We start from the raw sequence: 19,043 nt of genomic DNA on the forward strand, positions 1-19,043 counted from the left end.
CACTGATTCTCAGTTTTTACAATTATAAAGCTGATACAAACATCACTTATCTTTTTCCTTTTTCATAGCTTTGCCTTTTCCAGGATGTCATACAGCTGGAATAATACAGTGCGTTGCCTTTTCAACTTGGCTTTTTTCACATAGTAATATGTATTTAAGATTCCTCCATGTCTTTTCATGACTTCTTGATGGCTCATTTTTTTTTTTTTTAGCAATGAATAATATCCTATTGTCTAGACAAACCACAGTTTATCCATTCATCTACTGAAGGATATTTTGGTTACTTTCCAGCTTTGGCAATTAAAGCTGCTATAAGCACCCACCTGCAGGTTTTTCTGTGAATGTAAGTTTTCAGTTCATTTGGGTAAATGCTGAAGAGTGGGATTGCTGGATTATATGGTAAAAATATTTTTTGTTTCGTAAGAAACTTCCAAATTGTCTTCCAAAGTGGCTGTAACATATTGTATTCCCACCATCAATGAAGGAGTGCTCCTTTTGCTACACATCCTCACCCGCATGGCATTGGCTGGGTTTGGGATTTTAGCCATTCTAATAGGTGTGTGGTGGTATCTCATTACTTTGCTAATTTGCAGTTTTCTAATGACATATGATGTGGAGTATCTTTTCATATACTTTGTGCCTCTCTGTATATCTTCTTTGGGGAGGTGTATATCAGGTTTTTTGTCATTTTTTAAATCAATATTGTTCTATTTTAAGAGTTTCTTGTGTATTCTGGATTACAGTTCTGTTTCTGAAAGGTCTTTAGCAAATATTTCCTCTCAGTTCATGGTTTGTCTTCTCATTATCTTGACAGCATCTTTCGCAGTTTTTAATCTTAACGAAGTCCAATTTATCAGTTATTTTTTTTCATGGCTCCGGCTTTTGATGCTGCATCTAAAAATCACCATACCCAAGATCATCTAGATTTTTCTTTTATGTTCTCTTCTAGGGTGAAGTGTATTTTTAAACTACATAGATCCCAAAAGAGAATATGGAGTCCACATGAGACTGGTCAGCCACCACATTTTATTCATTCTTTTATCTTTGAAGACTAGAACTCAGCCTGGCATATCACAGGTAATCAATATATGTTTACCAAGATTGATGAATGTATGTGGCTTCTTTAGGCAGAATTTAAATTCCCACCAAGAACTGAAACCTAGCTCGCTTCTCTTTCCTACTCACTTTCCCATCCTTCCTGGGGCAGCCAGGGCCCAAAGAGCCTCCTCATTGCCTCCTCCAAGCTGCAGGTGGTAGCTTTCTTTGCTGGGGGCGGTGCCTGGACACCGGTGTCCCTTGCCCAGGAAAGGAGAGTGAGGAGCACTAGGCGGCGAAAGAGCGCAGCCTGGGACAGCCCGGCCGGAGGCACTGGCCGGCTCACCGCGCGTGCAAGGGACCTCGAAGCGTGTTGGGACAAGGAGGGGTGGGATAAACAAGACGTGGAAGAGGGGTGCTGTGGGTTTGGCCAGCCCCGGCGGAGGCGGCGGCCAACAGAGCACCCACCTGCCCAGTGGTCTCCCGACGCCCGGGTGGCTGTGCCGCCCGCCTCGGGGCTCCCAGATCCGCGCGGGTTAGCAAGCGGGCGAAGGACAAGGACAGCCGTCGCTGCACACCGCTACCCTTCAGTCGGGTTTTTGAGGGTCCAAAGCTGACAGCCTTTTCTTTCAGCTCTGAGTTCCCCAGCTGCGGCCCCATCAGTGCCCGAGGCAGGCGGCGCTGCGAGTGCAGCGGCAGAGCCCTCGGCGCCCCCTCCGCCTTCCGCCTGTGAATCCATTGTACGCTTTTGCAGCGAGTCTCAAGTGGGCATGTTTCAGGTGGGCAGGTCCAGTATCCCCAAACCTGCCCCCCGGAACCTGGAGGACCTGGACTCTGTGCAGCGCGTCCTCTTACACAGGTCAGTGCTGGGCCGGGGGCCCCGGGAAAGACCGCCCTCAGCTCCCCGGGCTTAGGGCGAGGGGAGGGGCGACTTTCCTGGGCGGGGGCGGGGGGGTCCTGCGTGAACAGTCTTACTTGGGGTTCTCCTGCGTGTGGTGCTCGCTGCGGCAGGGCGTTGGGACCTGCACCCCACCCTTTCCAGAACTGGATGCTCCCGACCCACTTAGTCTAGCCGCTGGGACTCTGGTCCCGCGCGGGACCGGGGTATCCACCCACCTCCAGAAAACACCACTTTCTAAAGAAGTTAAACAGAATTAAGCAAAACTGTTCTTTAAACACCTCTAGACTTTCTCCAGGAAAAAAATAGCTAAAAGCGTTGTTTGGACTTCGGTTGTAATTGGAGTTAGAATGACCACTTTTTAACAAATCTAAATTCTAAAACACGCGCGCTCGCGCGCGCACACACACACATACACTCCAAACGCACGCGCGCGTGTCTGCACACATAACTACACAAAAGAAATTTAAGAATTCCTCTGAGAAGGTTGGGAACACCAACTTTCCGTAAACTGCTAGTGATGAATTTACTGTTGGTACCTTCGTCCAACCTTATACTTTATGCAAATAGACCAACGAATATTAAATTCCATGGTAACTATGATGAGTTTATAGAAAATAAAGAAATAAGAATCCACATGGATAGCAGATTTTCTTTCCATTTTAAGGTTAAGAGAGGATGGATGAAATGTCAGTTAATGCTGCTTTAGGTCTAGGAAAGCCTGGCCTTCTTAAGACATAATATGGGAAAAACTTAGAAATATATTGAAAGTATCTCTTGAATACATTTGTGGTGAGAAAGAGTGGCCCTTAGTAAATATCTGTCGGGGGGGGGGCCTTATTAGTGTTCTCTCATCTGTAGACGGTTCAAGTGACCCTTTTAAGTCTTTGTATAAAACCATATGAGCTATAGAAACCCTGTTCTGTTGGAAGTGTGAGTAAAATAAAAAGACATTGTGCAAGGAAGAAAGTGGGTCTCTTCGATTTAAAAGCTGTCTTCTGAAACCTGCAATTTTCCACAGTTGGTTTCCTTTCGCCCTCCCCCCAAGAGAGCCCCTGCCATATACAATAAAATATTGTCAAACAAGTAGCTAATGGGGGGGGGGGGGGAATCTAACTTCCCAAAGACAAATCCCCCTGCATGATAAAATTTCAGTCCAGAAATAATCTCCCCAAACATTAACTAAAAACCCATTCACAGCATGATGTGATGAAGTAGGGAGAGGTTTTAAGCTTAAGACCCTGCTACAACAGAATTTCATATTTTAAATGTCAGGTGCCAGAAAATTTCCAAACTAATTAACACTGCAGGGTTTCAGATTCAAAGCACAAATATGTCTGAATGACCCAGGGCAAAAGAGTATGTTTAAACTATAGTTATCAAGACTGAAGTGATTATTTCGGAAGTAAGTAGGGGAGTATTTCTGGAATAAACTTGCTCAGTATATGAAAAACTACTCTATCTGAATTACAAATAACTGTTCCCACATGCTATAAGAACCAATGGAATCTGAAACTATAAATGTGTTTGTCAGTATTATAGCTAACAGGGCTTTGTTTTTAACACTATATGAAAGTCGTTTTGCTTTGGCAATGTATCATTTTTTCAGTGATTATTTATTATTAAATGTTTTCAAACATACTTATTAAAAAATGAGACATGTATAGAGGTTTCTCTTTCTAATGAAGCTATATTTTCACACATGTTCCTATTTCATCAAATGTCTTAAAAAAAAGATTTTATTTATTTATTGAGAGAGAGAGCATAAGTTGGGGAAGAGGGTGGGCAGAGGGAGAGGGAGAAACAAGGAGCATGGAGCCCTATGTGGGCCTTGGTCTTGGTTGGGACCCTGAGATCATGACCTGAGCTGAAGTCAGACACTTAACAAGCTGAGCCACCCAGGTGCCCTGAACAAACATCTTTTACTTGCATTTATAAATTTAGATATAATGTAATAGAAATTAGAGAAATCAGATAACTTTTAGACCATGTTCATCTACTCACTATAGTTCTCATTGAATAGTCCAGAACATTTCCTATTTTTTAATATCAGTTTTATAAAATTTTTATGTTTTTCCTTTAAAACATCGCTTGTCAGTTATCCACAACATTTTGGCAATTGCATTAAAGAGACCGATAGTCTTGAGCCATAGACAATTTACAGAGAAGAGAAAATAGCAAACTATTGTATCTTTACATCTGATTTTAAAGGGTAAGTCTTCTGAGTGTTTTTTTAAATTACTTGTGTATTTTCTGCTGTGAATATGGTTTTCAAAACTGTAAAGCATTAAATTACCGAGCTTTTGAAAAAGATACTTCAGCCAAACCAAAATTGAAGCAAAGTTGCAAACTTTTCTCTGCATGAGGTGTTAGCTACAAAATATAGTTAAGACTAAAATAACAGTAGTTGGGGCAAAAAAGCTGTCTGGCTTTTTGATTAGAAGTTACATGTAGGTTGTCAGAGTCAGGGAAAACTTCAGTATTATTTCTCAGTTACTTTACGTAAGTAAATTAACTCATATTTGTGTCATCTTGATTATAAAAAGTATCCAAATAATTATATTTGGGCTCATTAATATTTTGCAAAGACAAAATAAAATATATGCACAAGGCTATTGCAGGTTTAATCATTCCTTTTGAGTCCTATTTCTGTTGCATAGTTGTTGTGTGACTTGCAAGATTTTTAACGTCTATTTTCCTGTTATTTCTGTAATATAAAGGGATAATACCCATCTCACAGGGTCTTGGTATGAATTTCAGTTATGCAACAGCTCTGTAAAACTAGGTTCTGTCAAATATGAAGGATGATATTAACAACTGTCCTAAAATTTTAAAGCAAAACACACACCTATAGCTATTCCTAAATATTCAGAAAATTCAGCTAAGTGACTTTTGCCCAAACCCTAACAGCTAATATATGGGGCTGGTCCAGGCCAGAGTAGTAGTATGTTCTGACATCTAGGCCAGCAAAGAAAATGAGCTAGAGTTATGCCTCTGGAAATGTTTGATGACCTAAATTTCATGCTTTTGCCCACAGCAAAAAAATGCATATTTAAAATACCTCAAATATTCAGAAGTCTCAGGGGGTAAAGGTGTACCCCATTAGATAACATTCCTGATGAATAAAATATACTTTAAACTCAAAAAGTAAAAACTAAAAAAAAAATAAACAATTTTTAAATATAGCATATAGCACGCACTCATCTGTTTCTTTAGGTATAGGGCTTTAGATTCCAAGGGTTATCTCATTTGGTTCTTAGCAACCCAGTACAGCAAGCAGGGATTATTATTACTGTCTTCAGATGATGAAACTTTGTCCACATTCACTTGGTTATTAGTGCCAGAATCAGAACGATATGTGACTTCTCTGACTGGAGAATGTGTGGCACTTAAGAATGATTGAGCATTTTCACAGTCTTATCAAATTACTGTAGGGTTCGACAATGCAGTAATTTTCTTTTCTTTTGTTAGGTGCTTTTGAGGGCACTTGGCATTTCACTTATAAGCTTTTTTTTTTTTTTTGCTTTTTTTTTTTTTAGCTCTTGTGTCTCCTTTTTGTTTCCTACTTTCCTCTTCATTGGCAAATTGTCAGCCATCAACAATTTCTGCAGCTGTTGTATTCCTGTTTTAAGGAGGCCTCCCTTCCTTCTGGTTGGCAGCTACTGATATACGGCAGTTGAATTTTTTTTTATAATCTGTAAATGAAAATTTTTTTATGATCTGTAAATGAAAATATAAAGTGAGGATAAGTAGGAGTAAATCAAGGGTTTTGGGCTTGAGCTTGGTGCCGTCTGTTTCAGTTACTTTTATGTTTACCTCTGTATTCTTACCTGTGTTTCATTATTACTGAAACAGAGAATGTATGATCTATCTCTTTGGAATAAGTTCCATACATTTTTACAGGTAATTCAATTTTTATATTGAAAATTAGAATTTTAGATAATACAATGCTATAAACATAGGATTGCTAAAGCATTATTCTTATATCCCAAATTTTAAAAATCTCACATTGCAAAGCCTCAGTTTTTAAAATGTTATTTTGCTGGTCTAACAAGTTATTTGTTCATGATATTTAAAATGTTGGGGGTTGTATTACTATATACTCATGAATTATTTCATTGTTCACAATTAAGGTGGCATTAATTAGTTTCTAACAATGTCAAGTTCCATGCACTTTTCCTTGCAGTTTAAATTTTTTTAATGGACATGACCTCATGTGGCCCTGTTTTCACTTACTTCTCATTGCTAGCTTTCATTACTACTAAACGGAGAGCTCTTGAACCTGCTAAAGACACTAAATTTTTAATTATGTTCTTATCTGGTGTATTTTATGTCAGAATTGTATTGTATGCCTAATTGAGATGGCAATCTATGAAAAATAAGGACATTATGTCATATATATTAAACTGAACATATTTAGTCCTCAGAAGACTGCTGGCCATCTGTGTAGTGGAAAATAGAAATTGAGAATATACCTCAGTCTCTTTTAAGTCTTCCTGAAATTGCTAATTATAAAACAGTCAGTATTTTTTAAAAGGCCCTGAAAATAGCATGTTATTCTTTTCTGTTCTTCATCCCCTCTAGTATACCTAAGATAGTTAGATATTGATTTATTTAGTACAAATATGATATATAAAATTGAAATCTGATTAGTTAATATCACCCTGAAATTTTAAATAAGAATATAAAATGATTGTTATTATTTCTAATTTTGTGAAAGATAAGCAAAGTGGCAAAATTTTGGGTGGGGCAGATTTTGTCTATTAAACTAACATATGGAAATAGACAAGCCAAGGAAATTAACATAATTCAGAGACATGATTATTGTGAAGAACATTTCTTAAAAGATGCTTTTATGTGGCACTTCCTGCTCCTGTCCAACTCTGTGTAAGATGAAAGATCAAAAAACAGTAACGAAAACTCAGTCATATCTTCCAGGAATTTGTCATTTGATGGCAAAGATAGACACATTCCTAAATAATTTAGATACACCCAGACTGATACTTATTATAACAGAACTTTATTGAATAGATTATGAGGGGAAGGTGGAAAGAGGGATTGTCACTGAGGTACGAAAAGAGTGCAGAAAGCTTCTTGAAAAGGGTACTATTAGAATTGGGTCTTGAAGTAAAATGTGGTATTTTAGATAAGTGGCATTCCTCGATGAAAGAATCACATGAGTAAATGATTTATAAAATAGCTTGTTTTATTGACATTTTATGTGCTAGGTATTGTACCTGCATTAACTTGTTGGACTCCAAACAGTCCTGTGACGTATGTACCAATATCTGAATTCACAGATAAAGAAATGCAGCTTGGAGAGGTTAATTTGCTCAAGATTATAAGATGGTAGTTCTGGAGCCAGGAGAGGTCTGTCTGCCAGGCTCAAATTCAGGAGGTGGGAGTGGGTTCTAGTCTACTGGGGAAATGGTCAGTGGGCCTGCAGGTATGAAGCTTTAGAACTGCACAGAGGCTTAGGGCAGTGTTTTCCAAGTTTGCCTTAACCTAGGGATCACTGAGGGGCAGGGGCATGTTTTAAAACAGATATTTCCTGGCTAACTTCCCTGGAGATTCTGAACCTGTTGAAGTGGGGCAGGCCTTAAAATCTCTGTTTAACAAGAACCCCAGGGGACCTTTTGATCTGACAAGCTGGGCACATTTGATTAACTTGATTAATGCAGGAAATAAGGCATCTAATTCCTAATTGGTGCTCAATTGTTTGTAGAATTGGAATTTTTTTTTGTAGTTAAGAGACGACACAGTTTGGACTTTATTCTCTAATGGAGTGGCATTGAAGGTTTATGAGCAGGGTATGAAATTATTAAATGTTTATAGAGAAAAAAGTATTCTTTTTTAAAATTTTTCTTTAATGCAATTTAGTTAACACATAGTGTATTGTTAGTTTCAGAGGCAGAATTCAGTGATTCAACAGTTTCATAGAACACCCAGTACTCATGACATCAAGTGCCCTCCTCAAGGCCCATCAGCCAATTACCCCATCTCTCCACCCACCTCCCCTCCAGCAGCCTTCAGTTTGTTTCCAAGAGTTAAGAGTCTCTTATGGTTTACCTCCCTCTCTATTTTTCTCTTATTTTATCTTTCCTTCCCTTCCCTTGTGTTCATCTGTTTCTTAATTTCCAGTGTTATTTATATGAAGAAAATGTGTTTGTTTTGTTAAAATTTTTAAAATGTACTTTTCTTTTTTACTTCCAATAAGATGCTTCTAAAATAAGAAAAGTGTAACTTATTAAAGAGGTGCCTAAAGCATTTTTTTAAAGATTTTATTTATTTATTTGACAGAGAGAGATCACAAGTAGGCAGAGAGGCAGGCAGAGAGAGAGAGAGAGGAGGAAGCAGGCTCCCTGCTGAGCAGAGAGCCCGATGTGGGACTCGATCCCAGGACCCTGAGATCATGACCTGAGCCGAAGGCAGCGGCTTAACCCACTGAGCCACGCAGGCGCCCCGCCTAAAGCATTTTTTTTTAAAGTTTATTTACTTAAGTAATCTCTACACCTAATGTGGGGTTTGAACCAGAACTGAGATCAAAAGTTACATGCTCGTGGTGTAAGGAAATGGTCCAATTTCATTTTTCTGCATGTGGCTGTCCAATTTTCCCAGCACCTTTTATTGAAGAGGCTGTCTTTTTGCCATTGGACATTCTTTCCTGCTTTGTCGAAGATTAGTTGACCATAGAGTTGAGGGTCTATTTCTGGGCTCTCTATTCTGTTCCATTGATCTATGTGTCTGTTTTTGTGCCAGTACCATGCTGTCTTGATGACGACAGCTTTGTAATAGAGCTTGAAGTCCGGCACGGGGTGTGGTGCAAAAATAATGAATACTGTTATGCTGGAAATAAAAAAAAAATAAAAAATAAAAAAAATAAAAAATAAATAAATAAAAAATAAAAAGTAAATAAACTTCAAAAAAAAAAAAAAAAAGTTACATGCTCTTCCAACTGAGCCAGCCAGGCATCCCAAACATTTTTTATTTTGGAATGAAATCTTAAGTAATTTTTAACATTTGAGATTGTGGTGAGAATAATATGTATGTGTTGACCAACATAGCTATTATAGTGGTTCCAGCTTTTTTTCTCATAATGTTTCTCTGATTTTATTTATTTATTTATTTGACAGACAGAGATCACAAGTAGGCAGAGAGGCAGGCAGAGAGAGAGAGGAAGGGAAGCAGACTCCCTGCTGAGCAGAGAGCCCTATGCAGGGCTTGATCCCAGTACCCTGAGACCATGACCTGAGTCAAAAGCAGAGGCTTAACTCACTGAGCCACCGAGGCGCCCCTGTTTCTCTGATTTTAAAAGTAATACATTTTTTTGGACCTCATTGCTGATGGAAATACTTGTTTCCCTTCCTTCCTGGATCCTATCTCTTCAAACTTCTAATACCATTACATCCTTCATCATTTTCAGCCAGCAAGGTTGCCTTCTACTTATCTGAGAATATAAACACCATCACGTAAAGGATATTTCAGCTCCCTGACTAACCCTGACAAGTCAATATCCATACCGGCACCCTCCTTAAGGAACCAGTTTGTGTGTGTGTGTGTGTGTGTGTGTGTGTGTGTGTGTGTGTGTGTATTCCACCCTTGCTCCTTACCGATGCAGGACTCGATCCCAGGATCCTGGGATCATGACCTGAGTTGAAGGTAGCTGCTTAACCAACTGAGCTACCCAGGAGTCTCTAGGAACCAGTTTTAAGGAAGACATGTCAGCAAGGTCATATCCCTCCATCTGTACCTCAGATGCCATTTTCTTCTGCTACCTCAAGAACCTCCTCTGTCCCATTATCCCTTTATGAACTGGTCCCCTGTTTCCCAATCTGAGTGATGTAGAGACCTCTTTTGAGGAAAAACTTTGTGGATTTCCAGGAATGGCCTAAACTTTTTTAAAATTATAATTTTAAATAAATAAGTATAAGCTCTGTGCTCTATAGCTCTTACAAAGATAAAAAGTTTTATAAATTAATTCAAAGCAAACTGTAAAACAATATTCAATAGCTGGTATACAACTCTGAAAAAACGCATTTAGAAATCATACAACAGGGGCTCCTGGATGGCTCAGAGGGTTAAGCTTCTGCCTTTGGCTCTGGTCATGGTCTCAGGGTCCTGGGATGGAGCCCTGCATAGAGCTCTCTGCTCGGCGGGGAGCCTGCTTCCCCCTCTCTCTCTGCCTGCTGCTCTGCCTACTTGTGATCTCTCTCTGTGTCAAATAAATAAATAAAATCTTAAAAAAAAAAGAAATTATACAACAAAAAAACTTTTAGGATATTGAAATGTACATAGTTTAATGTAACAAATGAAACTAAACCGCATCTTGAAAGTTTAAATACTTTTAGCCTGCTACTGCTTAGGTTCTTTTCTGTTCTTTTCCTTTTTAAGAGTTTATTTATTTATTCGAGAGAGGGAGCAAGAGTGAAGGGGGAGGGTCAGAGGGAGAGAGAGAAGCAGGCTCCTCGCTGAGCAGGAAGCCTGACTGGGGGCTGGATCCGAGGACCCAGGATTATGACCTGAGCCAGGCAGAGACTTAGCAGACTGATCCAAACACTGGCCCCCACCACTCAGGTTTTTTTAAATTCTCCATGCATATAACCACTTTGTGCCATGGGAAGCACTCATTTCCCACTACTCTTTTCTTTTTGGATTGTAACACTCCATAATAACAGAAGTTTAGACTTCCTCTGTGGCCCTCCACACCCCAGTCTATCTTCCCTTGGGTATTCCTTGGAACTCTGCATTTATCATGATACTTAACACTGTGTATTATAAATTGCCTATTTGTCTTTCAGTATCTACCATCTATCTGTCCATGTAGTTTAACTTGAATCTCAAGCACCCATCCATTGAGATCATGAAATATTTTATCCTTTTTTTACTTGCTATTGTAAGAGTGGGTTAGCATAAGAACGGCCATCCTGAAAGCCGGGAAGCCATTTTACTGAGTGTCCCTAACCGGCCAACCACTGCGTAGGTGACTTGAGATAAGAGAAACTAGCTAAAACCTAAAACACAACTTAATCATATACCACCAGGGCGCCACAGGGACCAGATGTTAATAAAAAACAAATAGTTAACTTGCAGAGATCACAATCCTGCAAGACAGGAGTCTCCCTTGGTTTACGAATGTCCTAGTGATTCACAACAAAGAAGCTGTCTTCTCAAGAGCCCAATATCCAGGGACAAATGGCTCAGTTCCTTGAGGCCTGATGTCGCCCTCCCCATCATAAAACTGAAGGAGGCTGAGGTGGAGGGAAATGTAAATAAAGTTAAATTTCTTCTAAACCTAAATCTCACTTAACCGCCAGGGTGACACCGGGGTGGCAAAAAGTTAAACAAAGTTAAAACTCTCAAAGTGGGGCGCAAGATATGTATGTAGCTATGAAAAATTGCCTTGAAAATGCTATATAAACCCCTGGCTTTGAGTGCTCTGGGTCCTTGTTGAAACCCGAAGCGTGGGGCAGATACTTGGACCCCAGCTAGCTGGAAATAAACCTCCCTGTGTGACTTGCATTATCAAGAGTGTTCTCTGTCTAATTGAGGGGTGGTCGATTCCGTACCCTAACACTATAACATGACTATTTCCCCATGCATTACTCCTTGAAAACGTTTACTACTCTCATATTCATATTCCATACATATTATTTAGCTTTCGCCTGCTGTTGAACACTTAGATTGCTTTCAACTTTACACTTCCACAAATTTTATAAATTTTTTTTGCATCCTTTATTTTCTTAGAATAGATCTGCAATAGTTGAATTACTGAGTCCTGAGGGGGAAATATAATCTAGTAGTTAATGACTTAGGTTCAATTTTTGTTTGACTTTGTTGCCTTCTAGCCAATTGACGATTAAGATGAATAACCTAAGCTTCAGTTTCTTTAGTATAAGATATTTACTTCATAATAATACTTAGCATAGTATACGAATAGAACAAGTAATTTGAGAATATTACTGATTCTCAATAAATGCTATTATTTTGTACTTAGAGAAAATACTTGGAGGTATTCGTAAATTACCGATAAAATTTATCAATTTACACTTCCAACTCAGTGATGAGAAGAAATTATAAGTTTGCGTTACAGAATGAACATGCAGTTGATTTCACAACACTGCCACCCATTTGAAGCACTCCATGGCATCTGCCGGGAAAACTATAAATACGTTTGCAATTGGGAAACAAAATGAAAAACGAGGAGACAATGGAGCGTATTTACATTAGCACCTCTTTGAGGGCGTTGTTTAAAAGCTTTCCTTCCTAGTCCAGGAGGCAGAGGCCCTGAGGAAGGGTAAAGAGGAGTTTCCTTCACCTCAAGGAAACCCCAGGCTCTGTGCCTCTAAGACTTTGGGCAGCCGTTCCGCGTAGAAACGCAGGGCAAAGTGCAAACTGGAAGAAAAGGGAAAAACAGTGGGTCTCCTCTATTAACAAATTCTGCGGCTCCAAAAGATTGCATTTAGGAGAGTCTAAGCAGTGAAATTTTAAATTCCTCCAACTGAGACGCCCTCCTGGACATTTCACCTCCTTGGCTTCTTTCAGTAGTTCTCGCGCTCTCGGGTAAAGCTTCCTCGTCTCCCTGGCAACCCAAACCGCCACCAATTGCAGCCAAGGGTTGGCGGTCACGTGGCGTCTCCTCGTTCCCAGTGGAGACAACATGGCGGATACAGCGAGCTGTACTTTCGACATTTGAATTACGCGATTTGCCGCTATTGCATTCCTGATTATGGCGTCTCCGGTTTCGTGTGGCTCGCGTCATAGCCCCGATGAGCTCCCTGGAGACCCGTCTTCACAAGAAGATGAGGATTGCGATTATGAAGATCCGGTCAGCTACTCGGGTTCATACTCCTCAGAGAGTAGCGATTATGAGTAAGAGTCTTGAAGAGGGGCAGTTAAATCCATCCTTTCAATCCAGAGAGTGTACACGTGGGCTGGGGGGACTGCCAGAATGTTGGCGTGGTTGGGATTGAGGAGAGTTCTATAATCAGTGGGATTTACTTGAGCCACGTTCCACTTCTGCGGTATTGTGAGCCGCAATGACGTGCCATTCTTCGCTCTTGTGGGCTTTTTATGATGGTCAGGTGAGGAGGTTTTCCTCTTTGTGGCGGGTTCTGTAGTATATTTAAGGGTATATCTGTTAGGATGTTCCCAACATTCTTTGAGCTTGTCGCCGTGCCTTCTTTGCTGTTACGGTCTTTGTGATTTTAGTGGAAGGATACCCTACACTTTTTATAAATAAACGATTGAAATTATACAGATTTTTTTGTTTGTTTTAAAAATGGGTAGGTATAGAAAAAAAAAATTCACCCTTCCTCCTCACCTTCAAGAACAACTTCTCAGCATTTGTGGTGTATTTCTGCTCTATTTTCCTATACATTTTCACGGTTTTCTTGTTTTCTACTTAGTATGATACGTAATTTTTTAAAAAAAAAAAAAAAGATTGTTATTTATCTATTTGTCAGAGAGAGCACAAGCAGGGGGAGCGGTAGACAGAGGAGGCAGAGGGAGAAGCAGACTTCCCTTGAGGAAGGAGCCTGATGTGGGACTGGATTCCAGGACGGCTGGGTTCATGACCAAGAGTTGAGGGCAGATGCTTAACGTGCTGAGCCACCCAGGCATCCCAATAATGTGATTTTTAAAATATAGAATATCTAAGTGTTATTTTCCACTTTTTAATCCATAATAATATTGAAAAGGTTACTTTGATCCATAGGACCCAATGCTATTTCAATTTTGCAGGAATCTATTTCTTACTACTATGAATTAAGACCTTTTTTGAAAAGTAGTTTGAAAGCTATGGATAACAGTGAGAAGGTGTAGGTGCCAAACCCTGGACCAATCCCATAACAGACTCCCATGCATAGTCAGTTTTAGGATGACATTTTAAGTGTATTATTTAGGAATAATGATTGCAAGTATTTAATGTGTATTTAGGAGTAAAAATTACTTGGCAATTATTTCCACCTTTGGGTATGTAAAAAGGATTTACCATTATCTTTTTTAAAGATAAGGGTAAGGGAAAACTAATGACTGCTTAATATACTCTAGAGGCTCAATAAAGACAGATTACATTCTTGAGGAGACTGTCAAGTATTTTGTGTAATCTTCTGTGGTCATTTAAAAAGTAGTTAAAAAATGATGGTCATCAAGTGAGGCACTGGATGAAGGATGGGTTACAGGAAACCTGATTTGGTCTTGCTGTGGAAGTCATGGATCTTGTGAGACTAGAGCTCCTGGTTTCTCTGCATCTTAGAAACACACTTTTAGCTTAGAGAGAATCTGTAATTCATCCATAGTCACACAACTGAGTGTTTCAGCATAGAAATTTAGGAGGCCTGATTGCAAATGGAATGAAGGCAAATGAACTAGCCCTGTTTCCTAGGAAATGAGCAATCTGATGACCCTGTGTTAGGAAAACTTGTTAACTCAGAACATTCTGTGATTCAAAATACATGTAAATATGGATTTTATATATAAATATATAAACATTTGCATATATATTGTGTGTGTATATATATATATGTATATATTTTTTAAAGGGCATTAAGTTTTCCTCATTAGTTATTCACTCGTTACTCCAGATGTTCCAGTGTCTTTATCCTCCTAATAATAAAAGTACAGTAAATCAGGGCGCCCGAGTGGCTCAGTAGTTTAAAGCCTCTGCCTTCGGCTCAGGTCATGATTCCAGGGTCTTGGGATCGAGCCCCACATCAGGCTCTCTGCTCAGCAGGGAGCCTGCTTCCTCTTCTCTCTCTCTCTCTCTCTCTGCCTACCTCTCTGCCTACTCGTGATCTCTGTCAAAAAAAAAAAAAAAACAAACTTTAAAAAGTACAGTAAACCTCTGTTGCAAAATGTTCAGGTGGTCTATATTTTCAAGTCCTGTCAAGATTCAGATTTAATGTTTATCGCTTCTTCATGTGTAGGACATGAGAATTGATTTGCTGATCTGACCAGGTAGGTTTCTGGTCTGTTCTTATTTACTTCTCTAACCTGCAGAGTCACCACTGTAGAAGTAGTCTTCCCAGTTTGGACATTACTTTTTTTTTTTTTTTTTTTAAAGATTTTATTTATTTATTTAAAGGGGGCATGTGAGTGGGGTTAGGGAGGGGCAGAGGGAGAGGGAAAATTTCAAGCACACTCTGCCCTCCGAGTGGAACTTGACATGGAATCTCACGACCCTGAGATCATGACCTGAGTCAAAACCAGCCATGGGACACTTAACCAGCTGAGCCACCCAGGCAGGCACCTCTGGACCAGATCACTTCTTTTTTTTTTTTTTTTTTTAAATATTTTATTTATTTATTAATAAATGAGAGAGAGAGAGAGAGAGAGCGATCACAAATAGGCAGAGGGGGAGGGGGAAGCAGGCTCCCTACCGAGCAGAGAGCCCAGCGCGGGGCCCCGGATCCCAGGACCTGGGACCATGACCCGAGCCAAAGGCAGAGGCTTAACCCACTGAGCCACCCAGGTGCCCCAGACCAGATCACTTCTTAATCAAATACACAGGGACATGTGAACATGTGAACCTAATTTTTCTCATCAAAGCTAAGAGATAGGCATTGTCCATGTTGTTGCCTATATGTAGTTCATTCTTTTTTAACTTCTGAATAGGATTCCACTATATGACAATACCACAGGTTATTCTTTTCTTGGGTTTTAACATAGGGATGTTTTACTTGAAGAATCAAAATATTTTGAAGTCGTGATGCCATATACCGTATTAACATCCAATTTAGGATAATTCCCTTTTTCTTCTGCTCTGATCCCTGACTTCTTTTTCCTTTTAATTTAATTTCTCTTTTATCAAATTACATATATTAGAAATTCAAACAGTGTATGTCTAAGTTTTTTATGAGAATGGCAATTCTTTGCTACCCTTTCTCTCTGCTTCCAACTCAGCATGTTTGAAGATAATTCATTATCTTCCCTGTTTCTCCCCTGGTGTTGCCCATCTTACCTACTGACATCACTCTCTCCTTGCTCATGTCTTCAGATCTAATAAGTCTGCAGTCTTGTTGACTTCCTTTTTTGATATCCACCCATCCCCCCCACCCCCACCCCAGAGGCACTGCCTGACTTAAAGCGCTGGCCTCTCCCATGTAAGAGTGGAGTAGCCTTCTAACTGATCTGGATGCCTCTTCTTTCATCTCCAGCCTTTTTTCTATATAGCTGCCAGAATTTGCTTTCTAGAACACAGTTCTGAATCATTTTTCTCTTAGAGAACTGACTACAAAATTATATTGTGGCAGTTTGGATCAAAAATAGAATTAAACACATACTTGAAGCTAAATAAAATGAAGCAAATATGCATATGCTTAACTAGGTCATCCCCGTGATCCTGAAGAGAAGGCTGAGATTTAAGGAACAGCTAATATGTCAGGCTTGGTCACTGATGGTTGTATTGCAGAGAATTCAGCCACTTCAATTACAATGGAATTTCTTGTTGCCTGAATGTAGTCATCCTGTGCAAGGTAATGAATATTCGATTAAGGGTAAGGGTCAGAAAACCTGTGTTCTCTTTATCCCTGCCACTAACCATATGGCCTTACATGGGTCACATGACTTCTATAAGGATCAGTTTTCACGTGTTAAAATGGGAATGAGAATATTTATTTAACTTTGAATTTTGTTGACTGTGAGAAGGTTTGTTAAATCCTAGGAAAGGGAAGTTTGTGAACTGTTGATGGTAAGGAATTGACAAGAGGCAAAGAGGAGTTGATGGTAGAGGTGACATTTTTGATTTGAAAGAAGGTTAATCCAAGCTGAGTTTTATTTCCTCATATTTCCCCCAGCTTTATGGAGTATAATTGTCAAGTAAAAATTGTATGTATTTAGGGACGCCTGGGTGGCTCAGTTGGTTAAGCAGCTGCCTTCGGCTCAGGTCATGATCCCAGCGTCCTGGGATCGAGTCCCACATCAGGCTCCTTGCTCGGCAGGGAGCCTGCTTCTCCCTCTGCCTCTGCCTGCCATTCTGTCTGCCTGTGCTCGCTCTCTCTCCCTCTCTCTCTCTCATAAATAAATAAAATCTTTAAAAAAAAATAGTATGTATTTAAGGTGTACAATGTAGTGATTTGATATTCAGTAGAGGATTCTCTAAGAGGAATGCGGATGCCCTTTACAAGTTTATTTTGCTTGCCTAAAAGTGTTAACATTTTAATTTCTTCAAATTTTCCCTGGGCTTGAGGGGTTCAGAATCAGAAGAATTCTTGGTTATAAATTATCATTTTATGAGATGACTCTTATAACAAGTTTTCTCATCTTTGTCAGAGGTTTCACAACTTCTTCCATATATTCAGGAGGGAGAACACTTCATATTTTAAGGGGCAGAGTGGTTAAAGAGAAAACTGAAGGCTGAATGTGCAAGCATTTCTATGAAATCTTTGTGTAGATGGCCAAATAAAGACACGCTTTTCTTTTTTCTTAATTCAAAATTATTTTCTCCGAAAAATTTGAAATATGCACAAAAGAAGAAAGAAAGCCCTTATATACTTCTCACCAAAGATGTGGTTTTTCTTTACATGAAAACTATCTTCCTGGTATTGAATGAGAAGCTTTACGGGCCTTCATTTATTCTGACTTTTATTTTAAAATTTGAAGTAATAAGATAATTGTGTTAGGACAGTGAAACTACTCTGTGTAATACTATAATGGTGGATGATGCATGTTATTATGCATTTACCTAAGCCTATAAAATGTACACCACCAAGAGTGAACTGCAATGTAAACTATGGATTTGGGGTGGTTATAATATATGACTATAGGTTTGTCCATTGTAACAAATATATCATTCAGGTGGGAGATATAGATAATGGAAGAGGTTATGCATGTGGGAGATATAGATAATGGAAGAGGTTATGCATGTGAGAGGAAGGAGTATGTTGGAAATCTCTGTACCTTCAGCTCAATTTTTCTTTGAACCTAAAATTGTTCCAAAAAAAAAAAAAAGGTAGTAAATAATTTTTCTATAGTACTCAAAAGCTCAGTGGCTGCCAAAATAAATTCCAGATTATTAGGGGTTTCAGATCTGTCCCTAGCCTCTCTGATCTCATCTTTGATGATCTTCCTTCTTTAAAGGCTTTTTTGTTCCCACTTGTCTTACCTCGGACTGTTATTTAAAAAATAATATAGGGTGCCTGGGTGGCTAAGTCAATTAAGCATCTGACTCTTGATTTCTGCTCAGGTCATGATCTCAGGGTCATAGGATCAAGCCCCACATCAGGCTCTGCACTAGGCAAGGAGCATGGTTAAGATTCTCTCTCTCGGGGCACCTGGGTGGCTCAGTGGGTTAAAGCCTCTGCCTTTGGCTCAGGTCATGGTCCCAGAGTCCTGGGATCAAGCCCCGCATTGGGCTCTCTGCTTGGCAAGGAGCCTGCTTCCCTCTCTCTCTGCCTGCCTCTCTACCTACATGTGATCTTTGTCTGTCAAATAAATAAATAAAATCTTAAGAAAAAAAAAAGAAAAAAAAGATTCTCTCTCTCCCTCTCCACCCCCACCCCTGATCCCGCTCACATACACTCTCTCTCTCAAAAAAATAAATTAAATTAAATTTAAGAAAATAGCATAGACTGAGTAGCTTATAAACAACAGAATTTTTTTTCTCACAATTCTGAAGGCTGGTTGTTGAAGATCACTGTACCAGCATGGTCAGGTTCTGTTGACACCCCTCCCCTAAGTTGTGGATTGCTGACTTCTCTTTGTATCCTCACATGGCAGAAAGCAGAGAGAACAAGCAAGCTTTTTCATGACCCTTATGAGGATGCTAATCCCATTCATCAGGGCTCCATCCTCATGGCCTCATCTAATCCTAATTGCTTCCCAAAGGTCCCACCTCCTAATAGCATCACATTGAGTGATAGGGTTTCAACATATGCATTTTGGGGAGACACATTCAGTTCTCAACATTACTACTCGGAAATATACACTCAGGCTCATACCTCTTGTGTACTTTCACACCTACACTTGTATGTCCTTTGTTCTCTCTGAAACATCCTTTCTTGCTATCTTATCAAAATCATTCAATGTCCCACTTATGTGCTACCTTCTCCTATAGACTTTTTTGATACTTCTTACACTTAATTTCCCTAAACTTGGCTCTCCTGTAGCAGTTTTG

The 19,043-nt window shown here is 39.5% G+C and overlaps 1 protein-coding gene across 7 annotated transcripts in view; it reads left to right on the forward strand.

Annotated features, from left to right (window-relative positions):
• The first annotated feature begins 12,549 nt into the window (after positions 1–12,549).
• Positions 12,550–19,043, forward strand: part of INTU (inturned planar cell polarity protein) — an 82,872-nt gene continuing 76,378 nt past the window's right edge. For 5 of the 7 annotated variants that reach the window (XM_032333376.1, XM_032333370.1, XM_032333372.1 and 2 more), the window contains exon 1: positions 12,550–12,802. In XM_032333376.1, coding sequence (XP_032189267.1) covers positions 12,660–12,802 — 143 coding nt within the window. In that variant the 5' untranslated portion in view covers positions 12,550–12,659. Of the gene's footprint in view, positions 13,015–19,043 lie in introns of all 7 variants that reach the window. The other 2 variants (XM_032333373.1, XM_032333377.1) reach the window with 2 other exon arrangements.

Source organism: Mustela erminea, chromosome 2, assembly GCF_009829155.1.
Source record: "Mustela erminea isolate mMusErm1 chromosome 2, mMusErm1.Pri, whole genome shotgun sequence".
In the NCBI taxonomy this organism is placed as follows: Eukaryota; Metazoa; Chordata; class Mammalia; order Carnivora; family Mustelidae; genus Mustela; species Mustela erminea.